Genomic DNA, 23267 nt, shown 5'->3' with positions numbered 1-23267 from the left:
AGGAAGGAAGAAAGAAAAAGAAAAAGGAAAAGAAAGTAAAAGAGAATATGGGAGGGAAATATATATCAGCTCATATCAGTGACCTTGGGAGAATTACTACAGTTTCCAAAGGAGGGGGTTTAACACAGAACTCTGGTGGTGGAAATTGTATGGAATTACATCCTTACTATCTTACAATTTTGTAAATCCACATTAAATCACTAATAAAATAAAAATAAATGCCTGCTTGATGAAAGGACTGCAGTCTTGTCTGCAGGCTCATTACCTTCTCATAATATTGTATGTTCTTATCTGCCATTCCCATGAGCAGCTGCCGGAAGTCCTGCCTCTTGTTGTTCTGCCACCTCTCCATGTCAGCTTTCAGATCAGCATTGAAACACTCCATGCGGTCCTGGCATTTCTCAACATCTGCTGGCACCTGAATGAGGACACAGAAACAGGTACTTTGTGCACATAACCATACTTCATACTTTGAGCTCCTCTGCTCACACATTTTAAAGTCCAAATGGACTAAATTAAATGTCAGACACATTCCCTCTCCTGGAGGCATTTATCTGAAGGCAGAGCCCTGCATTTATAGGCCCAACAAGGATTTTTTAAATAAAAGGTTATCCTAACCCAAATCTTCAAACCCATTTCAGCACCACAAGAGCCATGAGGGAAATATGCCTGTTTGCAGGCAAGAAGAAAATTGCAATTTGGTGTCGTGTGTCTTTGGTTCCTTTTTATTATTTTTTTTTTAGGCTTACACACATATAAAAATGTGAATGGACTTTGCAAATATGCAGCAATATTTGGTACTATCCACAACGAATTTGTCTCATAATGAAACTAGAATTATTTCTTTATAACATTTTATAATAATGCCCATCCTCATTAAAAGAATTATGTAAACTTCCTGCTATGCAGTCCACATTACACACAAACTGAAAACTTGTCCAATTTGTGCCTTGTAATAAAAAAATGAAGAGTTCAGACTAGGTAATTCTGATGAAATATGCTACTTCTCATGAGGAAGGTTATTTATGCATGTAAGAAGAACTTGAAATATAAAGGATGAAATATAGAAAGCTACTTCAGGGGGCTGGGCGATAGCACAACAGGTTAAGCACACATGACGCAAAGCCCAAGGACTGGCTTAAGAATCGGGTACGATAGGACCTTGCCCTCAACTTGGATTAACAACGGTAGAGAATGTTTCATCCTTCGAAGGGAAGATGGACAACATACTCTATGTTACACCTGAGGAAGATGGTTCAATATTGGGCAGCTTGGAATGTTCCCATTCATGACCACAGAATGTGAGCTCAGATCTACAGGAATGCAGAGGTCACACAGGCTCCTCCACTGAATATGGGCCCCAGACCAAATCAAATTGATCTGGTTTACAGTCAACGATATTTATACCCCTTCCCCATATTAGGGAGCTACTCTCTTCCCGTCCCTTTTCCAGCAATGACATCACCTCTCCAGACAAAAACTTGGATTTACCTGCATATCAGATTTCAGGCTCAGAGGAAAAATAAATAAATAAATAAGTAAAACTAGTATAGCTACTGGCCCTTTGAAATATAACTAAAATATGCCTACTAGCTATCCACAAAATGGAGGACCCCCCAACACTTCATCTGCACTATTCCAGCCTTTAGGTTCATGATTGTTCAACAAGCTGTTTGGCTTTGTATGTTAACTCTCTTTTCAGCCACCAGATTCCAGATGATGCCGACCAGAGGACCCCCACCAATGTGTCCTGGAGCTCCACTTCTCCAGAGCCCCACCCTACTAGGGAAAGAGAGAGGCAGGCTGGGAGTATGGATCGACCAGTCAATGCCCATGTTCAGCGGGGAAGCAATTACAGAAGCCAGACCTTTTGCAACCCACAATGACCTTGGGTCCATACTCCCGGAGGGATAAAGAATAGGAAAGCTATCAGGGGAGGGGATGGGATACGGAGATCTGGTGGTGGGAACTATGTGGAGTTGTGCCTATCCTATGGTTTTGTTAATGCCTCCTTTTTAAAATAAATAAATAAATAAATAAATAAATAAATAAATAAATAAATAAAAAGAATCCGGGTTCGAACTCCTGGCTCCGCACCTGCAGGGGGGTCGCTTCACAAACGGTGAAGCAGGTCTGCAGGTGTCTTTCTCTCCCCTGTCTGTCTCCCCCTCCTCTCTCGATTTCCTTCTGTCCTATCCAGCAACAACAACAGCAATAACAATAACAACAATGATAAACAACAAGGGCAAGAAAAGGGAAAAAAATGGCCTCCAGGAGCAGTGGATTTGTAGTGCAGGCACAGAGCCCCAGCAATAACCCAGGAGGCAAAAAAAAAAAAAAAGAAAAGAAAAAGAAAAAAGCTACTTCAAGGGAGCCAGGCGGTGGCACACTGGGTTAAGCACACATGGCACAAAGCACATGGACCAGTGTAAGGATCCTGGTTCCAGCTCTCCACTTGTGGGGAGGGTGAAGGGTCGCTTCATAGGTGGTGAAGCAGGTCTGCAGGTGTCTAGCTTTCTCTCCCCCTCTCTGTTTTCCTGTCCCCTCGAGATTTCTCTCTGTCCTATCGAACAATGACAACATTAATAACAACAACAACAATAAACAAGGGCAACAAATGGAAAAAAAATTGCCTCCAGGAGCAGTGGATTCATAGTGCAGGCGCTGAGTACCAGCAATAACCCTGAAGGCAAAAAAAAAAAGCTATTTCTTTTTTTTTTAATTTCTTTATTGGGGAATTAATGTTTTACATTCAACAGTTAATACAATAGTTTGTACATACATAACATTTCCCAGTTTTCCATATAACAATACAAATCCCACTAGGTCCTCTGTCACCCTTTTTGGACCTGTATTCTACCCCCTACACACCCACCCCATAGTCTTTTACTTTGGTGTAATACAGTTCAGGTTCTACTTGTGTTTTCTCTTCTGATCTTGTTTTTCAACTTCTGCCTGAGAGTGAGATCATCCCATATTCTTCCTTCTGTTTCTGATTTATTTCACTTAACATGATTTTTTCAAGGTCCATCCAAGATCGGCTGAAAACGGTGAAGTCACCATTTTTTAATTAGCTTAGTAGTATTCCATTGTGTATATATATATACAACAACTTGCTTCCAGGTTTTGGCTATTACAAATTGTGCTGCTAAGAACATATGTGTACACAGATCTTTTTGGATGGGGGTGTTGGGTGTTCCTTAGGATATATCCCCAGGAGAGGAGTTGCAGGATCATAGGGTAGGTCCATTTCTAGCCTTCTGAGAGTTCCCCAGACTGTTCTCCACAGAGGTTGGACCAATTGACATTCCCACCAATAGTGCAGGAGGGTTCCTTTGACCCCACAACCTCTCTAGCATTTGCTGCTGCTATCTTTTCTAATGTATGACATTCTCACAGGAGTGAAGTGTTATCTCATTGTTGTCTTTATTTGCATTTCTCTGACAATCAAAGACTTGGAGCATTTTTTCATGTTTGTTGGCTTTTTGGATCTCGTTTGTGGTGAATATTCTGTCCATGTCCTCTCCCCATTAAAAAAAAGCTATTTCAAGAAGGCTTTCTTGAGATGGAATTATATAACCTGAACTTCACAACTTATACTTTTCTAGGATGAGCTTCTCCTGTCCTAATACAATTATAGAATCTTGTGTTTACCTGTGTCCCACAGCACTAAGATTCTTCTCATAACTCAAGTGCTGCACTACACCTTGATGGAAGTCAACATGCCCAAAACCAGGTCATCAAACACTACTTGTCAAATGCTTCCCCACAATAGTAAGGCTTTGTGTGTTTTGTTTGCTGGACTTCGTGAGCTAACCAACAAATGAAAAGATGCTCCATTTTACTAATCCTTAGAGAAAAGTAAATCAAAAACTGCAATGAGATACCAGCTGATACTCACTGGAATGGCTAAGATAGATAAAGAGAGAGAAAGAAAGGAAGGAAGAGAGAAAGAAAGAGAGAGAGAGAGGAAGGAGGAAGGAAGGAAGAAAGTGGAAGGAAGGAAGGAAGGAAGGAAGGAGAGAAATAACAAAATAACAAATGCTAAAGAGGGTATGGACAGCAGAGCATCAATGTAAAAACACTGTGGTGAAGGGGAGGGTGGCCATTGGGCTTCCCGGCATGGCAGGGGGTGGGTGGGGCGGGCGTGGGTGGTGGGGATGGGACACAGTCTTTTGGTGGTGGGAGTGGTGTTTAATGTATGTGCTGGTTGAGCACATACATTCAATCCTATTGAAGTGTAAACATATAAACCACTATTTAATTAATATGAGGGGAAAAATTGATCATATGTCTAGGACTTCTTAAAACACAGACTGAGTCTTTTTAATACATAGGCTGTCTTTGATATGTTCTCTCCCAAAAGCCTAGACCAGGGAGAACAGAAGCAACTGATAGCACAGCTATATACAAGATGCTGGGTATTATACCCCAAACCCTAACAAAGTTAACCCTATCACCAAATAATGTGACGATAACAATAACTATCCATTGTCTTCTTGAACCCTAAGAAAACAGGAACCTCACATTTCCACTATAGAGCCTATTATTTCCCCCAGTCCTGGAACTTTAGGGTGGGGCCCACTTTTCTTCATGCTGCTCTCAATTCAAATCAAATAATATTGTATCTGCAGATCGCAGCCTAATCAACGCAACGAGTGCCACCCCAGCATGCTTCACTTCAGACTGTGACCAGAATCTTCAGGTGTGGAATGACAACCCTTCAGCTTCATCACTCGGGTGAAACCTTTCCTTTCATAGTATTCTCTAATTCCATTCCAGGTGGTCCACTCCCCAAACCTAGATATAGTCCAGGTCCCCTGAGAGATTATAGGTTCACCCGTGCCCATAAACTAGGGGAAAAATATATACCTGAAAGCAGAAGTACACAAGAGCATGCAGGGAATACCCCCCAACACTTCATCTACACTATTCCAGTCTTTAGGCCCATGATTGTTCAACAATTTGTTTGGCTTTGTATGTTAACTCTCTTTTCAGCCACCAGGTTCCGAATGCCAGAAAGATGCTGACCAGACTTCCCTGAACAGACGACCCCATCAATGTGTACTGGAGCTCCGCTTCCTCAGAGCCCTCCCCTACTAAGGAAAGAGAGAGGCAGACTAGGAGTATGGATGGACCAGTCAACGCCCATGTTCAGCGGGGAAGCAATTACAGAAGCCAGACCTTCCACCCTCTGCAACCCACAACGACCCTGGATCCATACTCCCAGAGAGATAGAGAATGGGAAGGCTATCAGGAGAGGGGATGGGATATGAGATCGGGTTATAGGAATTGTGCGGAATTGTACCCCTCTTATTCTATGGTTCTGTTAATATCTCCTTTCTTAAATAAAAAAAAAAAAACATAAAAAAGAGGATATGGACAAATTAGAATCCTTGTTCACTCTCAGTGATAATGTGAAACAGCATAGTAATTGTGGAAAATGGAAAATGTATGCTATTTCCTAAAAATAAATAAATAGATAAAAGTACTATGTGATTCAGCAATATGCATAAAGAATTGAAAGCAGGATATCAAAGAGAAGCATGTATAACCGTGTTTATAGTAACATTCTCCACAATAGACAGGTAGAAACAACTCGTGTATCTGTCCATAATGCAGTATATACACACACACAATGTAATATTATTCAGCCCTACAAAGAAAGTTCCAACACATGCTACAACATGGATGAACTCTTAAGGACATCATGCTAAGTGTAATAAGCCAGACACAGAAAGACACTTGTGATTTCACTTATATATGGTACTTAACAATAGTCAAAGCCATAGATACACAACATAAAAGCTGGAAGGACAGAGGAATGCTGAATGTTGTAGTTTTGGGTTCAGAGTTTCAGTTCTGCAAGACTGGTTGCACGATAATGTGAATTTACTTAACATTACAGTTAAAACATGCATGATTAAGATGGTAAATTTTGTTAGGTGCATTCTTCCATGATTCAAAGGTTTCTAACTATATGGAGAATAAAGGAGAGCTTCAAGGGGCAAGGGGCAAAAGGTAGAACTATGTTTATATAGTTAATAAAGGAATCAATACAAGTCACTAAGAAAGATAGGCCCAGACATATGAAGCAAATCATAAGAGTGGAGCTGAGAGCTTGATAGTGGCACATCCGGTTGAGAATACATGTTACCATGCATAAGGACCAGGTTCAAGCCCACCCACCCCCATCCCACCTAAAGTGGTGAAGCAGTGTGCAAGTGTCTTTTCTTCTCTTCCTATCTCCTCTTTCCTTCTCAGTTTCTTTCTGCCCTTATAAATAAATAAATAGTTTTTTTTTTTTTTTTAAGAGTAGTGCCATGTAAGTCCAGGGATAAAAGAAGCTTGAAAAGTAAAGACTGAGGAGAATGCTTAAAAAGAAGAAAATATGAGGAATCAGGATAGACTGTCTTTAGTTACTAGTTACTAAAAAATTGCCCAACTTTGTGAAGAGAAAGGCAAACACTCAGACTCCCATTTTTCTTGCTTGTTTCATTTGGGATGTTCTCTTTGTAACAATCAACTCATTGACCAGTAACACCCAGCATTCCTTTTAATCTCAATGTTCTAATTTTTGACTGAGGCATTGTTGGATTTACGCTAGCGTGTATCTGAAGGATGTTAAACTGCAATATTCAATACTAATGGGTATGTGCTGTTTGCTACAGCAAGAAAAAAAACAGATAAAACCTCAAAAGACAAAAACTTCATTTTTCCATTTTGGTTTCTCTATACCTCATGAGACTTTCCATTACAGAATATGGGTTGTTTCAATGATAGTCAAAGGGTAATACTGGATGAAGTGGTCACTTTTGGGTTTTGGGGAGCAGGGTAACAATGTAAGTTTATTCATTATTAATTTTAAAATGCATTACTGAGCTCTTTCCCTTTATCAGACCGTTCTAAGTGTTACAATATAAATTCCTATTTTGATATTTAGCGTCTTGGTTTTGGCTCCTATTTTCTCCTTGGTTCTCACCTGTTGTTCCTCCTGTTCCACTGTGATTTACTTTCATGAGTTTATCACTTCGGCTGCAAACATGTGGATTAGTTTTTCAGGTTCTACCTAAAAAACCTTATTGTCTCTGGTTAGTTAGCTTTTTCTTTCTGAGCTTTTTTCTTTACTTCCTAGTGTGATGCTTTTTTTGGGTCTCCCCATTCTGTCTGTCATCAACAGAGGTAGAATTTGTTGAATTTATAGAGGCAGATGGCTGGCTCAGGATAACAGTGGTATGTTACACCAAGATTTCAGTTTAGCAGTATCACAGAGTGGTTTCTGAAATGGCCCATGTTCTCAAGGTTATTTAGTAGGGCATGTGGTGGTTCACAGGCATGAGAAACTTGCAGAGGTGCTCCTACAGTGGTCTATGTTATGAGGTCCTGTTGTGGACTGAAAGCCACCTGCCTGACTTTGGGAGGGTTGTGTGTCGCCCCCAAGTGCATAGGGGGGTTCAGCAATTACCTGTGTAGGAAGAATCCAACCTACTTGTCTCTTGGTGGAGTGCCTAGGGAAGCACATAAAGGGGACTAGCAACACTTGAAGGCCCCCAATTTGGCCTGAAGCAGGGAGTCGTTGGTTCCCCAGCAATGTAGACAAGGCCTAGTGAATGCAGGAGAATGGACAGTGGCTCCTGGCATTTCTGTGTTGAATTATGTAGCTCAAGAAGAAGGTGAGATCCCACTACTAGGGGGTGGATGCAGTGAGTACAAGGGATGATGTTTTTTTCCCAGGAGTCACTTGTGCTTAGGCCTCTGGATCCAAGGTACTCAGCTGATCAGCTCCTACCCTGCACCTGTGGAAGGTCCTTGTTATGTGCAATCCTCTGGCAACAGGTAGGTAAAAAGCTTGGTCCTTCAGTGACTATCTAGCCCCATAGAAGTGCAGCCCCTGGAAACAAGGCAAGCAGGTAGCAAGCTCCCTCTCTTGATCCACAAAAGCCCCACTTGTGGGCAACTGGCCGTGGGGGATAGGGGCCTCAGTGAACTGTAGGTTCCTCACAGGAGTACAGGTCCTGGAGCCACGGCAAGTGGGCAGCAAGCTCCCTCCCCTGATCCACAAAAGCCCTGGGTGCTAGCTAGCTCCCTTGATCCACAAAATTTCCCACCTGTAGGCAACTGGCACTTGGGAGACTAGGAGTCTGAGTGACCCGTAGAAGCCCCAGGGGAGTGTAGCCACTGGAGCCAAGGCAAGCAGGCAGTGGGCTTCCTCCTTTGATCTGCAGGAGCCCTCTACCCCACCCCGGTGAAACCTGGTTGGGGTACATGTGTGGAGGCTCTGGCAATGAGTTGGGAACGTGAGGTACCTCCCTGTATGTCCTGGTGGGCTGACCAGGGTGCACAAGAGCATTGACTCAGGTAGTGAGTGCAGAAACTGGGTGCTCCCTGCGACTCAGTGCAGATGCTGGTGGCAGGTTCCTCACAGGGACTGGCAGGTTTTTGTAGAACAAAGGTGGAACAATGGATGGGACCAGAAATGGGTGCTGGTGCACCTGGTTGAGCACATACATTATAGTGCACAAGGACCCTGGTTCAAGCCCTCAGTCTCCACTTGCAGGGGGAAAGCTTCACAAGTGGTGAAGCTAGTCTGCATGTGTATACCTTTCTCTCTCCCCCTCCCTTCTCAATATCTGACTGTCTCTATCAAATAAATAAAGATAATTTAAAAATTTAAAGAAAAAAGAAAAAAATGGACAAGACCCAAGACCCAGCAATTCCAGACAGGGGGTGGGGGGTGTATTACAGTGAGAGACCACTGTAATGCTGTGTCCCCGGTGGGGGGAAAACAGACCAGCAGATGCAGATTTTTTTGGGGGGGGGTAAGGTGAGGCGGGGAGTAGGAAATACCCCTAGTGCAGCCTCAATTGTTTTAGTTATGTTTGGGTTCCTGCTGGCTGTGTAAGCACTTTACCCCGTGAGGGTGAGGGAGGGATCTAGACCTTTAGATTGTCTTTGCCTCCGCTCAGGGGTTCCCTCAGCTTCTCCTCCTTGTTTTCATAACTCCTATCTCATTGACCTGAAGACCTCTATGAATTCAGAGTCCCAGGATGGTCACCTCCATGATCAAGTTTAATCCCTTACACCATCTAAATAATATCATTTTCTATATGAGATATAAGACAAACAGTTCTGATGACTATTACTGTAAAACTTTAGACCCGTTTTTTGTTTGTTTTTTTTAATTGAGACTATGAAAGACTCATAGTTACCATAGATAGACTCACTACACCATTTATGACGTTCTATTTGTTTTTCTGTTTTTTGTTTTGTTTTGCTTTTTGTTTTGTTTTTTGTTTTTGCCTCCAAGGTTATCGCTGGAGCTAGGTACCTGTACCATGAATCCACTGCTTCTAGCAGCCATCTTTTTTCCATTGTTGTTGTTGTTATTATTTTTGTTGCTGCTGTTGTTGTTGGATAGGACAGAGAGAAATTGAGAGGGGAGGGGACAACAGAGAAGGGGAGACAAAGACAGACACCCACAGACCTACTTCATTGCTTGAGGAGCGACACCTCTGCAGGTGAGGAGCAGGGGGCTTGCGCTGGGAGCCCTGCACTGATCCTGCACTTTGTACTATGGTGCTTAACCTAGTGTGTTACTGCCCAGCTCCACTCTGCTTTTTTTTTTTTTTTTTTTTTTTTTTTTGCAGTGCCGAGGATACATTCTACTGCTGAGTCACCTCCTAGGCTTCTTGCCTTTTAGTGTATTAATAATATCCCCAGTCTCAACTCCCTTTTAAAAAACAAGTATACTACCCAATTACAAACAAAGAGAGATAGAATAACATAATGGGAGCTGGTAAGATTATAAATCAAAGAGCAGGATATAATCCTAGCCCTACCACTTGCTAACTGGACTGTCATAGTTTGTTCTTCTCTCCAAATGGAATAAGTAATACAAAAGATGCATTTCTACAATGGTGACCCTCTATCTAAGCTCAGAACACTGGAGCTGAGAGGCATCATAAACAGGTCAGATCAAGGCTTTCTCAAACTTCACAGTAAAGGATCATATTTTCTATTTTCCCTACTCCAAACAAACTGCAGGCTTATCAAGCGTAATCAGTATACAGCTTGCTTCACAACTAACTCTCCCCCCTAGCTCCCCAACAGTGATCTTAACTGTTTAACAACTATCGTGTTACTATAAAAGTGCTTATTCTCAGCTTCTGCACATTTCTTGTTGTGGATTAGTAATTGTTGTGAGCTAATCTGTGATCCATGTGTTGAAAGCAATGACCCAGTGGAGACTATTCTCCTTTCTCCACAATCCCATTTTATAGGGAAATGAATTGCCATTGAGTGGCAGAGATGGGGGCAGCTAGTGGTGCACCCAGTTAAGCACACATATACAAGGGCCCAGATTCAAGCCCCAGTACCCATCTGCAGGGCGAGGATTTACAAATAGTGAAGTGGTGTTCTTTCTTACAAGCATGTGATATATACATATCCACATCCTTAGGGCCCCTTTTCTCTCAATTTATTTGTCCTATCAAATAAGAGAGAGAGAGAAATTGCCATCAGGGGCAGTGAATTCATCTTGTAGGCACTAAGGCACCAAGGCCCAGCAATAACCCTGGTTTTTTTTTTTTTTTTTTTTAAGTATGGTAGATATGAGAAACTGAAAAAAAAATCCCAGTGAACAGCAGAAAACTGGGGGGTGGGGGAGACATGAAAAGGAGTCATAAGAGGAAAAAATAGTAGCATTTGCACAGCCCAACTGGCACTGACCACCTTATTGGTCTGTATAAAAACAAGAATTTACTTAGCACCAGTAGGGTGATAATAGCTGGCAACCCGTAACACCCCCCTTGCCAAGTGGCCTTCCTGACCTTGGGGCGGTCTTCCTTCCGCAGAGCCACAGCTTCCAGTTTGGCTTCGTATTCTGCTTGCACTTGGTCCCTCTTCTTCAATACACTCTGTGTGATGCAAAAAGGAGAAGCATGTATAGCACAGAGTTCTTCAAACCCCAGGCAGTTGCCACCTCTTTACTACATTTTTCCTCAAATCAGGGTCCCACCAGGCCCAACTCTGGGACACAACATATGACACAGACACTGGAGGAAATGGCAAGGATAGAAGGGAAGAAGAACCATTCCCAGAGGCTGACCTGTCTAGGATGGTAACAACCTGATACTGAAGGTAAAAGAAATTTGGAGAAGGGAGGTTGGGGGAACAGTGATCATCCAAACTCATTCTGATGAGAGACTTCTCAGATTCGCCTTGTTTAGAAAGAACTCAGCGATGCCACAGGATAATGAAGGGCATTCCTAAACTCTTAAGAGAAAAGTCAAAGCCAAGACAGTTCCATACCCTTTCACTAAGCCAACTGATCCCTGGCAGACTTATTCTCTCCGATCTATGAATTGCCTCATTGTCCTTCACTCTAGACCAGTTATACCAAAATTCAAAGACATACAACCACTACCTAAGAGGTTCAGGCTACAGAAGAGTGCAGACAAGTTAAGAGGCTGCACAAGATGGAGAGTTAGATACAAGTTCAGAACCTCTGGACTATGTGTGGAATCTACCAGAAAGAGGCAGACCTGGATAGGATTAGATGAGACCATATAAATTTATAAATATAAATATAAATATAAATTTTAAGGAGACACTTTTGAGGCCATGCAAGTCCAAGGTCAGCACTTGAGTGTGAGTCTCCCTGAATCCATGCCCCCAGGCACCTCCCTGTCTCGTCTAAGTGTGGCTCTGCTTCTAAGACCCTGACAGGCAGAAGAGAAAAGTGCAATCAACTTTCCAGAAAAGCATCTGTTTCATAGAAATGTTTCATTTCCCCGTCTATGAGCAGAATCGTAAGCAGCCAACTGAAAGTGATAAGAATTTGCCTTCCCACTAATCCAGAAGTTGCGAATTGTTATGAAAGTTTCTATTCTCACACCTTTCCGGTAGGGACCTCCCATGAGAGGAAGGATTCAAAACAGGAAGGAGGAATGAATTTAGAACCTGAATGAATGGCAGGCATCATGTGTCCCTGACAATGTGCTAAAAGGTGACAATTGTCTGAATAGTTGAGAGGGTCCTAGGGAAAACCTTCTAATGGAATATGTCAGTATACAGGGAAACTCAACGCTTCCCCTGAAATAATAATTTAGTTAAATTTAGTTATAAAACTGTTATACCATGAGGTAAAACTTCATATGAGGCAGCTGGGTGGTTGCACAACTGGTAAAGCACATAAGCTACCAGATAAAAGAATCATGGTTCAACTTCCTATTCTCTACCTGCAGGTAATACAAGGAACAAGCAGTGGAGGAGGCTGCAGGTGTCTTTCTCCTTCCCGCTTCTGCCCTATTTCTCTCTATCATAATTTAAAGGGGAGATGGGAAAGGCCTTGGGAGCAGTGGATTCTTCATGTTGGCACTGAGCCCCAGTGATAACCCTGGTGGCAAAAAAAATAAAAAGAAATTGATTTAAAAAATTGTATCTGCTTATTTTTCATCTTTGTCACTCATCTTTTTCCTAAGTGCTCTGAAATTAACTCTCTATAGGTATTAACCTCTGAGTAGAAATGCTTTTAGTGCTATTCAACAGAACTTTCTATTAGGATGGAATGTTCTATAGTCTGCACTAATATAATAACCATTGGCTTTGTGTGCCCACTGAGCTTTTGAAATGTGGCTAGAGTGACTATGGAATGGGACTTAATTTTTTTTGTGTACCAAGGAGAGTACTGAGGCTGCCAGGGACCTAAGGAGGGCTGATGAGAAGAAATATGTCAGCCCCACAGCTATAACAATCTAAATGCACTGTACCCATGCCCCAAAGTCAGCAAGAGAGCCCAAAAGTCAGACTCTCTTACAATGAGCTGGCCCAGAATGCCACCTTCTCCATGAAGACTGATTAAATCTATGTTAATGTCTCTATAGCCCTGAACAGCAGAAGAGGCTTGTAACAACCTTGCAGGACAGTTCTGCAAATGAAAATACTAAGAGTTGGGACTTGACAGTAGGATACCAGGTAGAGTACGTACATTACTATGCACAAAGACCAAGTTCAAGCCCCTGGTCCCTGCATGCAAGAGGGAAGCTTCACAGGCAGTCAAACAGTGCTACAAAGTATCTTTTCTCTGTTTTTCTTTCCCTTTCATCTTTTATTTAAAAAAAAAAAAAGGCCACCAAGAACAGTAAAGTCATGCAGGCACATAGCCCTTGCAATAATCCTAGTGGGAAAAGAAAAATATTTAAATCCAGTGAAGAGAACTGTGTGAGGCCAGCATTGCTGACTTTCCTGCTGCAATGCAGGATAGGTGTGATTTCCCAGTCTCACTACTTTCCAGCCAAATTAATGTGGGTTAACATGAAACATATTTTGAATCAAAATAAACCATAAGACTAACATTCTTGCTGACACCACCTCTATATACTGCTGGTCTGGAAGGAATGTTCTCATACCCAAAACACTTGTTCCCTTGATGAAAGTGGTCAAGCCAGCCTATGGCTCAAAGACCTGAGCTTGCCATGAGGTGAAAGGGGAACAGACCAAGTCAGCAAGGACAGAGAGGTCCCTGCACCATGGAGTAACAGGGAAGACATAACTGTCATCTGAGCTTCTCAAAGAACTTTACTGGTTTCTTTGATTTTAGTGGAAACCATAAATCATAAAGGTGAAGTACATTATCTCCCTGGAAACTCCCTGACACCCATGCATATTTTGTAATAGCCATCTCACCCCGTTTCTGCCTTAATGCTTTTCATTCACCTACCCAGGTGCTAGGGATATGGCAGAAAACAAAACAAAACCCTTTCCTTTGTGATGCAAACATTATGAAGGGGATAAATAACATTACTATAGCATATAAAACTAGTGCAAGTTATCAAGTAAGAAAAATAAGGCAAGAAAGGAGGATGTAAACTATTAGATTTTAGGAGGTGACGGGATTACACATATACACTGGTGGCTAGGGAAGAACTTCATTAAGGATAAATTTCTCTCAGTCACTATATTTTTTTAATGTCAAATGTTTCTTACCTCATTCAAAATGGTCCTACTAATCTGGAACTGTACTAGCCTTCTTTTCAAATGTATAAAAAAATACTATTTATTTAAAAAATTAATAGCAAAAAATTAAATAGATAGGGAAAGATTTTCAAAATTTCAAGAAGTATCAAGCAATGAAAGAATTTTATCTGGATTTAACTAGGAAAGAAAAAAAACATAAAAATGGTATCTGGAACAACTGGAAAAACTGAACACTAACTGGGTTACTTGAGGAAGTGCTAAAAAAAAAAATCTAGTTGTAATGGCAGTGTACTTTTTATTTTCTAAAAGAAAGCTAGTATTTTAGAGATAAGTATGAAATCATATGATATTTGGAATTTGATTTTAAGTCATTCAGGGAGTAAGAGATCCCAGTGCCAAAGCTTGAGCAAGATTTCACTTTACTTTTGGGTGTGTTTGAACGCTTCTATAATTTAAAAAAAAAAAGTCAAACAATGGAAATGTAATACTTGTTACCCATAAAGTTTTTGTCAAGTCAATCAATATATTCTTTAAATTATAATGATGAACATTTCTAGGAGTTAGATCATAGGCAGATTCTATGTTTTGGCTCTCAAATTCTACTCAGAATTTTTTTTTTTCATGAAATGCCACAATGTTCAATATCCACAGGAAAGTTCAACATCCCCTCTCTACCCCCAAAGGTTATGCTGTGGGCTTATAAAATTGTAGGAGGAGGGAAAAACAGTCCAATAGTAGCCCCAATGCAAAAAAAAAAAATTAGCCTCTTCAAATTTATAAGGTTTATAAGCTTTAACTCATTTTTTAAAGAGAGACAAATGGATATAGGGTTGAAAAAATATATGGCAGCAGTGGTCATAGTTGAGATACTCATAGAGAGTATAAAACAGAATGGCTGATATTCTGGCATGCCAAGGTAGTCAATAATTTGCATAGACTAATAGTTGCCCAATCTTTTATATTCCACCAAGGTTACCACTGGTGCTCAGTTCCTATACAATGAATCCACTGCTCCCAGTGGCCATTTTTCCATTTTCTTTTCTTTTCTTTGATAGGATGGAGAGAAATTGGGAGGGGGAACAGAGAAAGAGAGAGAAGGCTCCTGCAGTTATCTGAGGACCAAGGACTTGAACATGGTAATGTACGCTCAGCCAGGTATGCCACCATGCAGGCCCCTTTATTTTTAAGATCAAATAAAAATAAAATACACTGGCCAGCAACATAGCTCACTTAGATAGTGTGCTACTATGCCATGTGTACAATCTGGGTCCAAGCTCAGGCCCCATTACACTATAGAAAGTTCTGTCTCTCATCCTCTCTATCAAAACAAACAAACAAACAAACCCTTAAACAAGACACTCAGCAACGTTCTGTGATCTGATTCTAGGTGGCCCTCTAGGAAAGTATTTTTCCACAGGCAGGAAAATGAGTTTAACTTGGTCCTGATGATGTTATGATGTAATTTCTGAATGAAGAAATGATCAGATTTAAGTTGCTCCTTTCAACATGCCTCTTCATACAGTCATTCTATTCAGAACCACTTGTGAGTTAAATAGAATTGAGTAATGTTGATAATACTGAAAAGTGTGTGCACACGCGTGCGCGCACACACACCCACACCCACACACCCTTAATGTAAAAGATATGTTATAGAAAGTTTGAAAAATAAAGGAAAGGGTATCCATAATCTCCTCTTTAGGAATATAAATAACATATGTTATATCTTCACTTCTAAGTTGTTTATCCCTTTTTCTTTTTTTAGTTTAGCAGAGAGCACTGCTCAACTATGTATAACCATTATCATTATGCTAACTCCCCAGCCCTTTAGTTGTTTTTCTTTTTTTTTTTTTTTTTTGCCTCCAGGGTTATTGCTGGGGGTCAGTGCCTGCACTTCGAATTCACTGCTCCTGGAGGCCATTTTTTCCTATTTTTTTGTTGCCCTTGTTGTTGTTGTTGGATAGAACAGAGAGAAATTGAGAGAGGAGGGGAAGACAAGGAGGGGGAGAGAAAGATAGACACCTGCAGACCTGCTTCACCACTTGTGAAGCAACCCCCCCCACACACACACAGGTAGGGAGCTGGGGGCTAGAACCGGGATCCTTGCACGGGTCCTTGAGCTTCACACCATGTGCCCTCAACCTGCTGTGTTACCTCCCGTCCCCCAGTTGTTTTTCTTAACAGCTTGTTGACCCTTCTGCAAAAACATACCCCATAAGCAGCCATTGCTTCATCACCATAGTTCCAGCTCCACTTCCTTAACTATCTGCTATCTGGTTCATTTCAACAGTTTCCTAAATTATCTCCCCCCACTATAAAAAGTGTATTATTTTTACACCTACATATAAAACAAAATAACTTTAACTCTTACTAACCATTTAAAATACTGGGGTCCTTGCACACTGTAATTTGAGCACTCAACCAGGTGCACCACTGCCTGGCCTCACAATACCATCTTATCAATTGATAATGTGGTAAATTTGGAATATTTACAGGTATATAACTATCTTTTCTCCTACTACCTATCCTTTGATTTCACCTCCTCTCATTTGTTCCCTTAATCACTGGGCTCCACTGATACCAGGTTTCCTGATTTACAAAGATGACATGCAATGGTTATATCCTTGTAGTTTCCTCCTATCTGTCATTCAAGTTTCCAACTGTAGCTACTTCCTCCATTTGGCTTTTCCTTACTACCCACTATTTTTCCCCCCTTTACTAGGGGGATTAATGGTTTACAGTTGACAGTAAAATACAGTTATTGGTACATGTGTAACATTTCTCAGTTTTCCACATAACCCTCTAGCCCCCCACGTAGGTCCTCCTCTGTCATCATGTTCCAGGACCTGAACACTACCCCCCTGCCCCAGAGTCCTTTACTTTGGTGGCATATATGAAATCCAGTCCAAGTTTTGCTTAGCATGTTCCCTTCTGTTCTTATTTTTCAACTTCTGTCTATGAGTGAGATCATCCCATATTCACTCTTCTCTTTTTTATCTCACTCAACATGATTCCTTCAAGTTCCATCCAAAATGAGGTGAAGAAGGTGAATTCATCATTTTTAATAGCTGAGTAGAATTTCATTGTGTATATACACCATAACTCAGCCACTCATATGTTACTGGATACCTAGATTGCTTCCAGGTTTTGACTATTACAAATTGTGCTGCTATGAACATGGGTATATACAGATCTTTTTGTACGGGTGTGTTGGGTTCCTTAGGATATATCCCCAGGAGAGGAATTGCAGAGTCATAGGGTAGGTTCACTTCTATCCTTCTGAGAGTTCTCCAGACTAGTCTCAACAAGGGCTGGACCAACGTACATTCCCACCAGCAGTGCAGGAGGGTTCTCTTGCCCTCACAACCTCTCCAGCACTTGTCATTGCTATTCTTTCTGTTGTATGTCATTCTTAAAAACATAAAGTGGTATCTCATTGTTGTGTTTATTTGCATTTCTCTGACAAACAGTGACTTGAAGCATTTTTTCCCTCTTTTTAATTTTTTTATTTGTTTAGAGACAGAAAGATGTTGAAAGGGGGAAGATAGAGAGGAAGAGAGACAGAGAGACACATACAGCCCTGCTTCACCACTTGTGAAGCATTCTCCCTGCAGGTGGAGACCAGGGGCTTGAACCTGGGTCCTTGTGCACAGTAAAGTGTGCGCTTAACTAGCCACCACCTAGCCCCTGAAGCATTTTTTCAAATGACTCTTATTTCTGATTCCCAACCCAATCTAGCCATTCTTCAAATCCTAAGATAAGCAATTTTTTTCTTCTTTTTCTTTCTCACCAGAGCACTGTTCAGCTCTGGCTTATGGTGGTGCAGTGGACTGAACCAGGGACTTTGGTGGCATCGGCACGAGAGTCTTTCTGCATAACCATTATGCTATCTACTCCCACCCAAGCATGCTTTTTGACTTGTACATAAGCATAACTATAAAAAAGATATATGATATGTAATAGTTATATATTTGTAAATATTCCAAATTTACCACATTATCAATTGATAAGATGGTATTGTAGGGCCAGGCAATGGTGCACCTGGTTGAGTGTGTACAAGGGCCCCAGTTCAAGCCCCTGGCCTCTACTTCCAGCAGGGAAGCTTCACAAGCAGTGAAACAGTGCTACAGGTGTCTCTCTGTCTCTCTACCTCTCTATGCCCCCCTTTCCTCTCAATTTCTCTCTGACTCTATCCAAAATAAATAAATAACATTAAAAAAAATCCTAGGGGGCCGGGTGGTAGCACATCAGGTTAAGTGCACATGGAGCGAAGCGCAAGGACTGGCATAAGGATCCCGGTTCGAACCCCCGGCTCCCCACCAGCAGGGGGGTTGCTTCACAGGCGGTAAAGCAGGTCTGCAGGTGTCTATCTTTCTTTCCCCCTCTGTCTTCCCCTCCTCTATTTCTCTTTGTCCTATCCAACAACAATGACAGCAATAACAACAACAATAATAATTACAACAATAAACAATAAGGGCAACAAAAGGGAAAAAGGGCCACCAGGAGCAGTAGATTCATAGTGCAGGCACCAAGCCCCAGCAATAACCCTGAAGGAAAAACAAACAACAACAACAACAAACCTTCTCAACTTAAAATAAAAGATGGAACTACCCTAACTTTCTTAAATACAACTTCTCCAACTCTTGATCTGGTGATATTTGGTAAGGACTTTAAAATGTTCCCTCCCAATTCATCATCAATTACATTGAACACACATAACCCACTGAACAGCCAATCCTATTTAAGGGCTCACTTGCAGGTATGTATATGATACACAACTTGAGGGGCTGGGTGACTGAATATCCCAGAGTATACATGTCACTATGCACTAGGACGTTGGTTTAAGCCCCAACGTTGTTGGTTCCCGCCTACAGTGGAGGAAGCCTCAGGAGTGATGAAGCAGTACTGCAGGTGTTCGTCTGTCTGTCTGTATCCCTTTCCCTCGGTTCCTCTCTACTTCTCCCTCCCTTCTCAATTTCTCTTACTATCCGAAAAAGAAAGGGGGGAAGAATGGAAAGAAATGGTCACCAGGAGCAATGGATTTAGTCCTAGGTCTGAGGTATATGGGAAAATGTGAATCATAGGAAGATTATAAACTGAACTTTTATTTGGGTTTATGAAGGGCTGAAATTTTCATACAAGGCCTTTAATACCCTTCCCTCTTAGATACTGTTCACTGTCTTTCCAGAGCATCCCTGGAATGTGTCTTCAGTTATCTTTTTGGTACAAACTGTCCTTCTTGTTCACTGCTTATCCGTTCCATGTATCAATAGCTTGATAACGATTCTAACTTGTCTAATGCTTTCTCTCCACATTCAAAGGAAACAAAATGTATAAAGCAATAATCATATTCAAATAGAAACAATATAAGGCAGGAGATCATCTGGTTTTCTTCTTGGCAAACAAATAGAAACAATCTAAGGCAGGAGATCATCTGGTTTTCTTCTTGGCAAACAAATAGAAACAATCTAAAGCAGGAGATCATCTGGTTTTCTTCTTGGCAAACAATAAAGACACAGACATAAGGTAACTGATCATCAGCACTGTTGCTGGGAACTGAGAAAAGATTTAGTTTATGGAACTCTATTTCTTTATCTATGAAATGATGAATTAGACAATTTGATTACAAAGCGCTTTTCAAACTCAAGAGAGGAGCCCCAACCTTTGCCTCATTTCGGGGGCCAGGCGGCACTGTACTGGGTTAAGCACACATAGTACAAAGCACCAGAACTTGCATAAGGATCTTTATGTTTCAGCCCCCAGCTCCCCATTTGCAGGGGCATCACTTCACAAGTGGTGAAGTGGTGAAGCAGGTCTACAGGTGTCTATCTTTCTCTCCCCCTCTGTCTTCCCCTCCTCTCTCAATTTCTCTTTGTCCTATCCAACAACAACAACAAAATGGAAAAGATGGCTACCAGAAGCAGTGGATTCGTGGTGCAGGCACCAAGCCCCAGTGATAACCCTGGCGGCAAAAAAAAAAAAAAAAAGAAAAGAAAAGAAAAAGAAAGAAAAGAAAGTTTCAATGATTTCCAGCATTTTCTCCATGCATGGCTTAACCAACTCTCAACAATTTCATATTCTTAAGGCACAGACTCCTGACTCCAAATGAAGACAAATACTTACTTTGGTTCACTCAAGGGCATCATTAAAGGTATCTAACAAAATATCACCACATCCAACATCTCTCCACCAAAACAAAACCACAAGGACCTTCTTAGTTCTAAAGGCCATTCCTCAGTTGATAAGGAACACATCATAATCAGCTTTTCAGCAGTCCCTCATTTCTTTTTAGTTCTTGTGCTGAAAAACAATTACCCTCACTAACATCTTAAAAAATCAGAAGTTTAGTTATATAACTCTCTTGGAGAAATAAAATAGTTAGAAATTTTCAAAGAGAACATATTAAAAGGCAAGCTTGTCATCGGAGCTCATAGTCCTTTTTCCTCTTATTGTGGCCTAGATATGCAAATCACTCTCCTAGTGCTAGTTTCTTTTTGTTTTCCTTGGAAGCAGCAGACATACCACATGGCGGTATTCTGATCAAACAAACAGGTCAACCCTTCATAAGCCCAGATGGGAATCCAGCTGCCTACACTCCACCTACGACTTTAACAACTAGTTAAAACCCAGATACTAGACTATATACCTCTGCACCTTGCCACTTCAACAATAAACAGCTAAACACATTTTCACATGGAACAAGCTGGTCTCAGTTTGGCCACATGAGTTCCGCTCATCAGCCATCTGGTTCTGACCCTCCTGCTACCATGGTCCAGTTCACTGCTATTCTTTAGTCCCCACAACTACTTGATCATATTATAACAGCAGTCTCTCTACTACCAACATTGTCTCCTCTATCTCCTCACCAGCAGTGCCAAGGAAGCCAGTTACTACTGTTATTCTTCTGTTCCAATTCATCTTGCAAGTCAGCCTGAGCTTTAGCAGTGGGGATATACTCAGTAGCCCTCACCATAGATGTCTAACTGTTGTGCTCCAGGCCCATCCCACCCCATTCAACCTCAGTGTCACCCAGGCCTTTCTGCCCATTACCATTCACATCTAAACCCACCACTGCCACAGCCTGCAAAGCAGACAGTTTATGGAGTTATATCTAAGTAGCAGCAAAGTTACCAAGGAGGAGTTCAGAAACCCTAGAGTCAGAACCTACTTGATGGTCAACTCAACAACATTGGAAATTATATCCAAAGAGTAATCTCATATACTTAAGTGCCATTAAATCAGGCTTCACTGCCTCAAAGTCCTCAAGAAACTGCCCATCAGGCTTTTTAATAATCTGTCACATTCCCTAACCAGTTTAGTAAAGATCTATGCCCATAACAGTAATTCCCAAGCTACAACAGTGTCATTCCACCTGGTCAACAAGATACTTCAAGCTCTTTAGTAGGTTACTTGCAATATCCAAGATCAGAACTGGTACAATTTCTTCAAACCATCTTATCAGCAATTTGTAGCAGCTGCAAGGCCACCACAAGGAAATGACAGAACTTTGCCACTTCTGCCACCTGGTGGAAAACTGATAGTGATGCAACTAAATATACCAAACAGTCAAATCTCATACCCACTCCCCCTTCTGCACTGGAAACAGAACAAATAATACTATGAAAACCAGAGATGACAGTATAAGTAGAATTTTGTAATACAGACTATCGTTCAGCACCATCCTCTACTCACTAGTCCCATTACTGCACTAGTCCAGCCAACAGCAGCAGCCCTGCCGTTCACTCTGAAAGTTATACCCCTCTAGACCACCATTTTCCATCATGTCTCAATTTTGTAGACTCTTGTTCCCCTACTGTTCCACATGGACACACTCCAACTTAACAGGGTCAACTGGCACAGAAACAGAGTAAGTAAATAAGCTTTAAATGTTGAATCCATTGACTTTGCACAGAGAAGCAGTTACTAGGAGGATTTTGCAAAGTATTAAACTGCCAGATGGAAAAATTCCTATTGAATCTAAGGAACTCTTAGAGGATCCCTTTAAAATCGGCATCAACATCTGGTGGTTCTGGCACCTGCAACTGTGTCATCACTCCATGCTGTGGTGAGGGGTGGGAGGCAGACATTGTAGCTCCGACCACTCCTAAAACCAGTGGCATGGCCTTTATATAGACTATCTCAGGCACACTCCCTTCTATTTCAGGGGTACAGAATGCACTGAAGAAACAAAAGACTCAGTTAACAAATTTAATCTGACAACAAGCAATAACTATATCTACTGACATTTTCAAAGTAGCATATTCATAGCCACCTCAGACCACTGACCTTCATGACATCCCTCTCCTCTCCCATCATTACATAATTTGTTATTTGTAGTTTTTTTAATAAAGATTCTTAGGTGTGGGGGTAGATAGCATAATGGTTATGCAAAGAGACTCTTGTGCCTGAGGCTTTTAATGTCCCAGGTTCAATCCCCCACACCACCACAAACCAGAGCTGAGCAGTGCTCTAGTTATATACAAATAATGTCAGAGAACATAAATTATGGTGATATTGTGTATGATACAGAAAATCCTAACAAAGGGATATTTCAAAGTTAACCCAATTGCTAAATAATGTGATTATAGCAATCACTATTTATTGCCTTCTTAAACCCTAAGACAGCAGGAACCTCCTGCTTCCTCTATAGAGCCTATATTTCCCACAGTCCTGGAACCTCTTGGGTGGGGCTCACTTTCCAGAATGTTTCTCTCAATTCATGCCACATGATATTGCATCTGCCGATCTCAGCCTAACCAATACGAGTATCACCTCAACATGCTTCACTTCAGACTGTGTCCAGAGACATCAGGCATGGAATGTCAACCCTTCACCCTCATTATTCGGGTGAGACCTTTCCTTTCATAGGATTCTCTAATTCCATTCCAGGAGGTTCACTTCCTAACAAAGTCCCAAAACCTAGATATAGACCAGGTCCCATGAGAAAGAGCATATGTTCACATGTATTCATAAATTAGGGTAAAATATATACCTGAAAGCAAAAGTACACAATACTTTGCAGTGAGTCAGTATAAATCATAATGAAATAGTGTCTACTTAGACTTAGATACCCTCCTCACCTACTTCCTATTACACTTCCCTCACTCACTCCAAAGCTAACCTTATCAAAGCAAGGACCGCAAAAGCTGAATAAGGGCAAGAGACTGGCATACTTAAAGGATGACTCTTTAGTCACTATCAGGCCACCCCATCAGCTGGGGCCCTACTCAGGGAGTCCTGAGATTCCCAAACAGACATGATGGGCCTAGACCTCAAATAAATCCCTCTCCCCA

The 23267-nt window shown here is 41.4% G+C and overlaps 1 protein-coding gene across 3 annotated transcripts in view; it reads right to left on the bottom strand.

The window, feature by feature from the left end:
* Window positions 1-23267, bottom strand: part of SNX30 (sorting nexin family member 30) — a 137380-nt gene that overhangs the window by 10080 nt on the left and 104033 nt on the right. For 2 of the 3 annotated variants that reach the window (XM_007534759.3, XM_016193271.2), the window contains exons 7-8: window positions 10830-10916; window positions 266-418 (exon numbers count right to left, since the gene is read on the bottom strand). In XM_007534759.3, coding sequence (XP_007534821.1) covers window positions 266-418; window positions 10830-10916 — 240 coding nt within the window. Of the gene's footprint in view, window positions 1-265; window positions 419-2903; window positions 3042-10829; window positions 10917-23267 lie in introns of those variants that run through there. The other variant, XM_060199963.1, reaches the window with a different exon arrangement.

The sequence above is a fragment of the Erinaceus europaeus genome, chromosome 10 (assembly GCF_950295315.1).
Source record: "Erinaceus europaeus chromosome 10, mEriEur2.1, whole genome shotgun sequence".
Taxonomy (NCBI): domain Eukaryota; kingdom Metazoa; phylum Chordata; class Mammalia; order Eulipotyphla; family Erinaceidae; genus Erinaceus; species Erinaceus europaeus.
The sequence above is the reverse complement of the archived record's forward strand: the minus strand, read 5'-3'. Positions and strand labels throughout refer to the sequence as shown.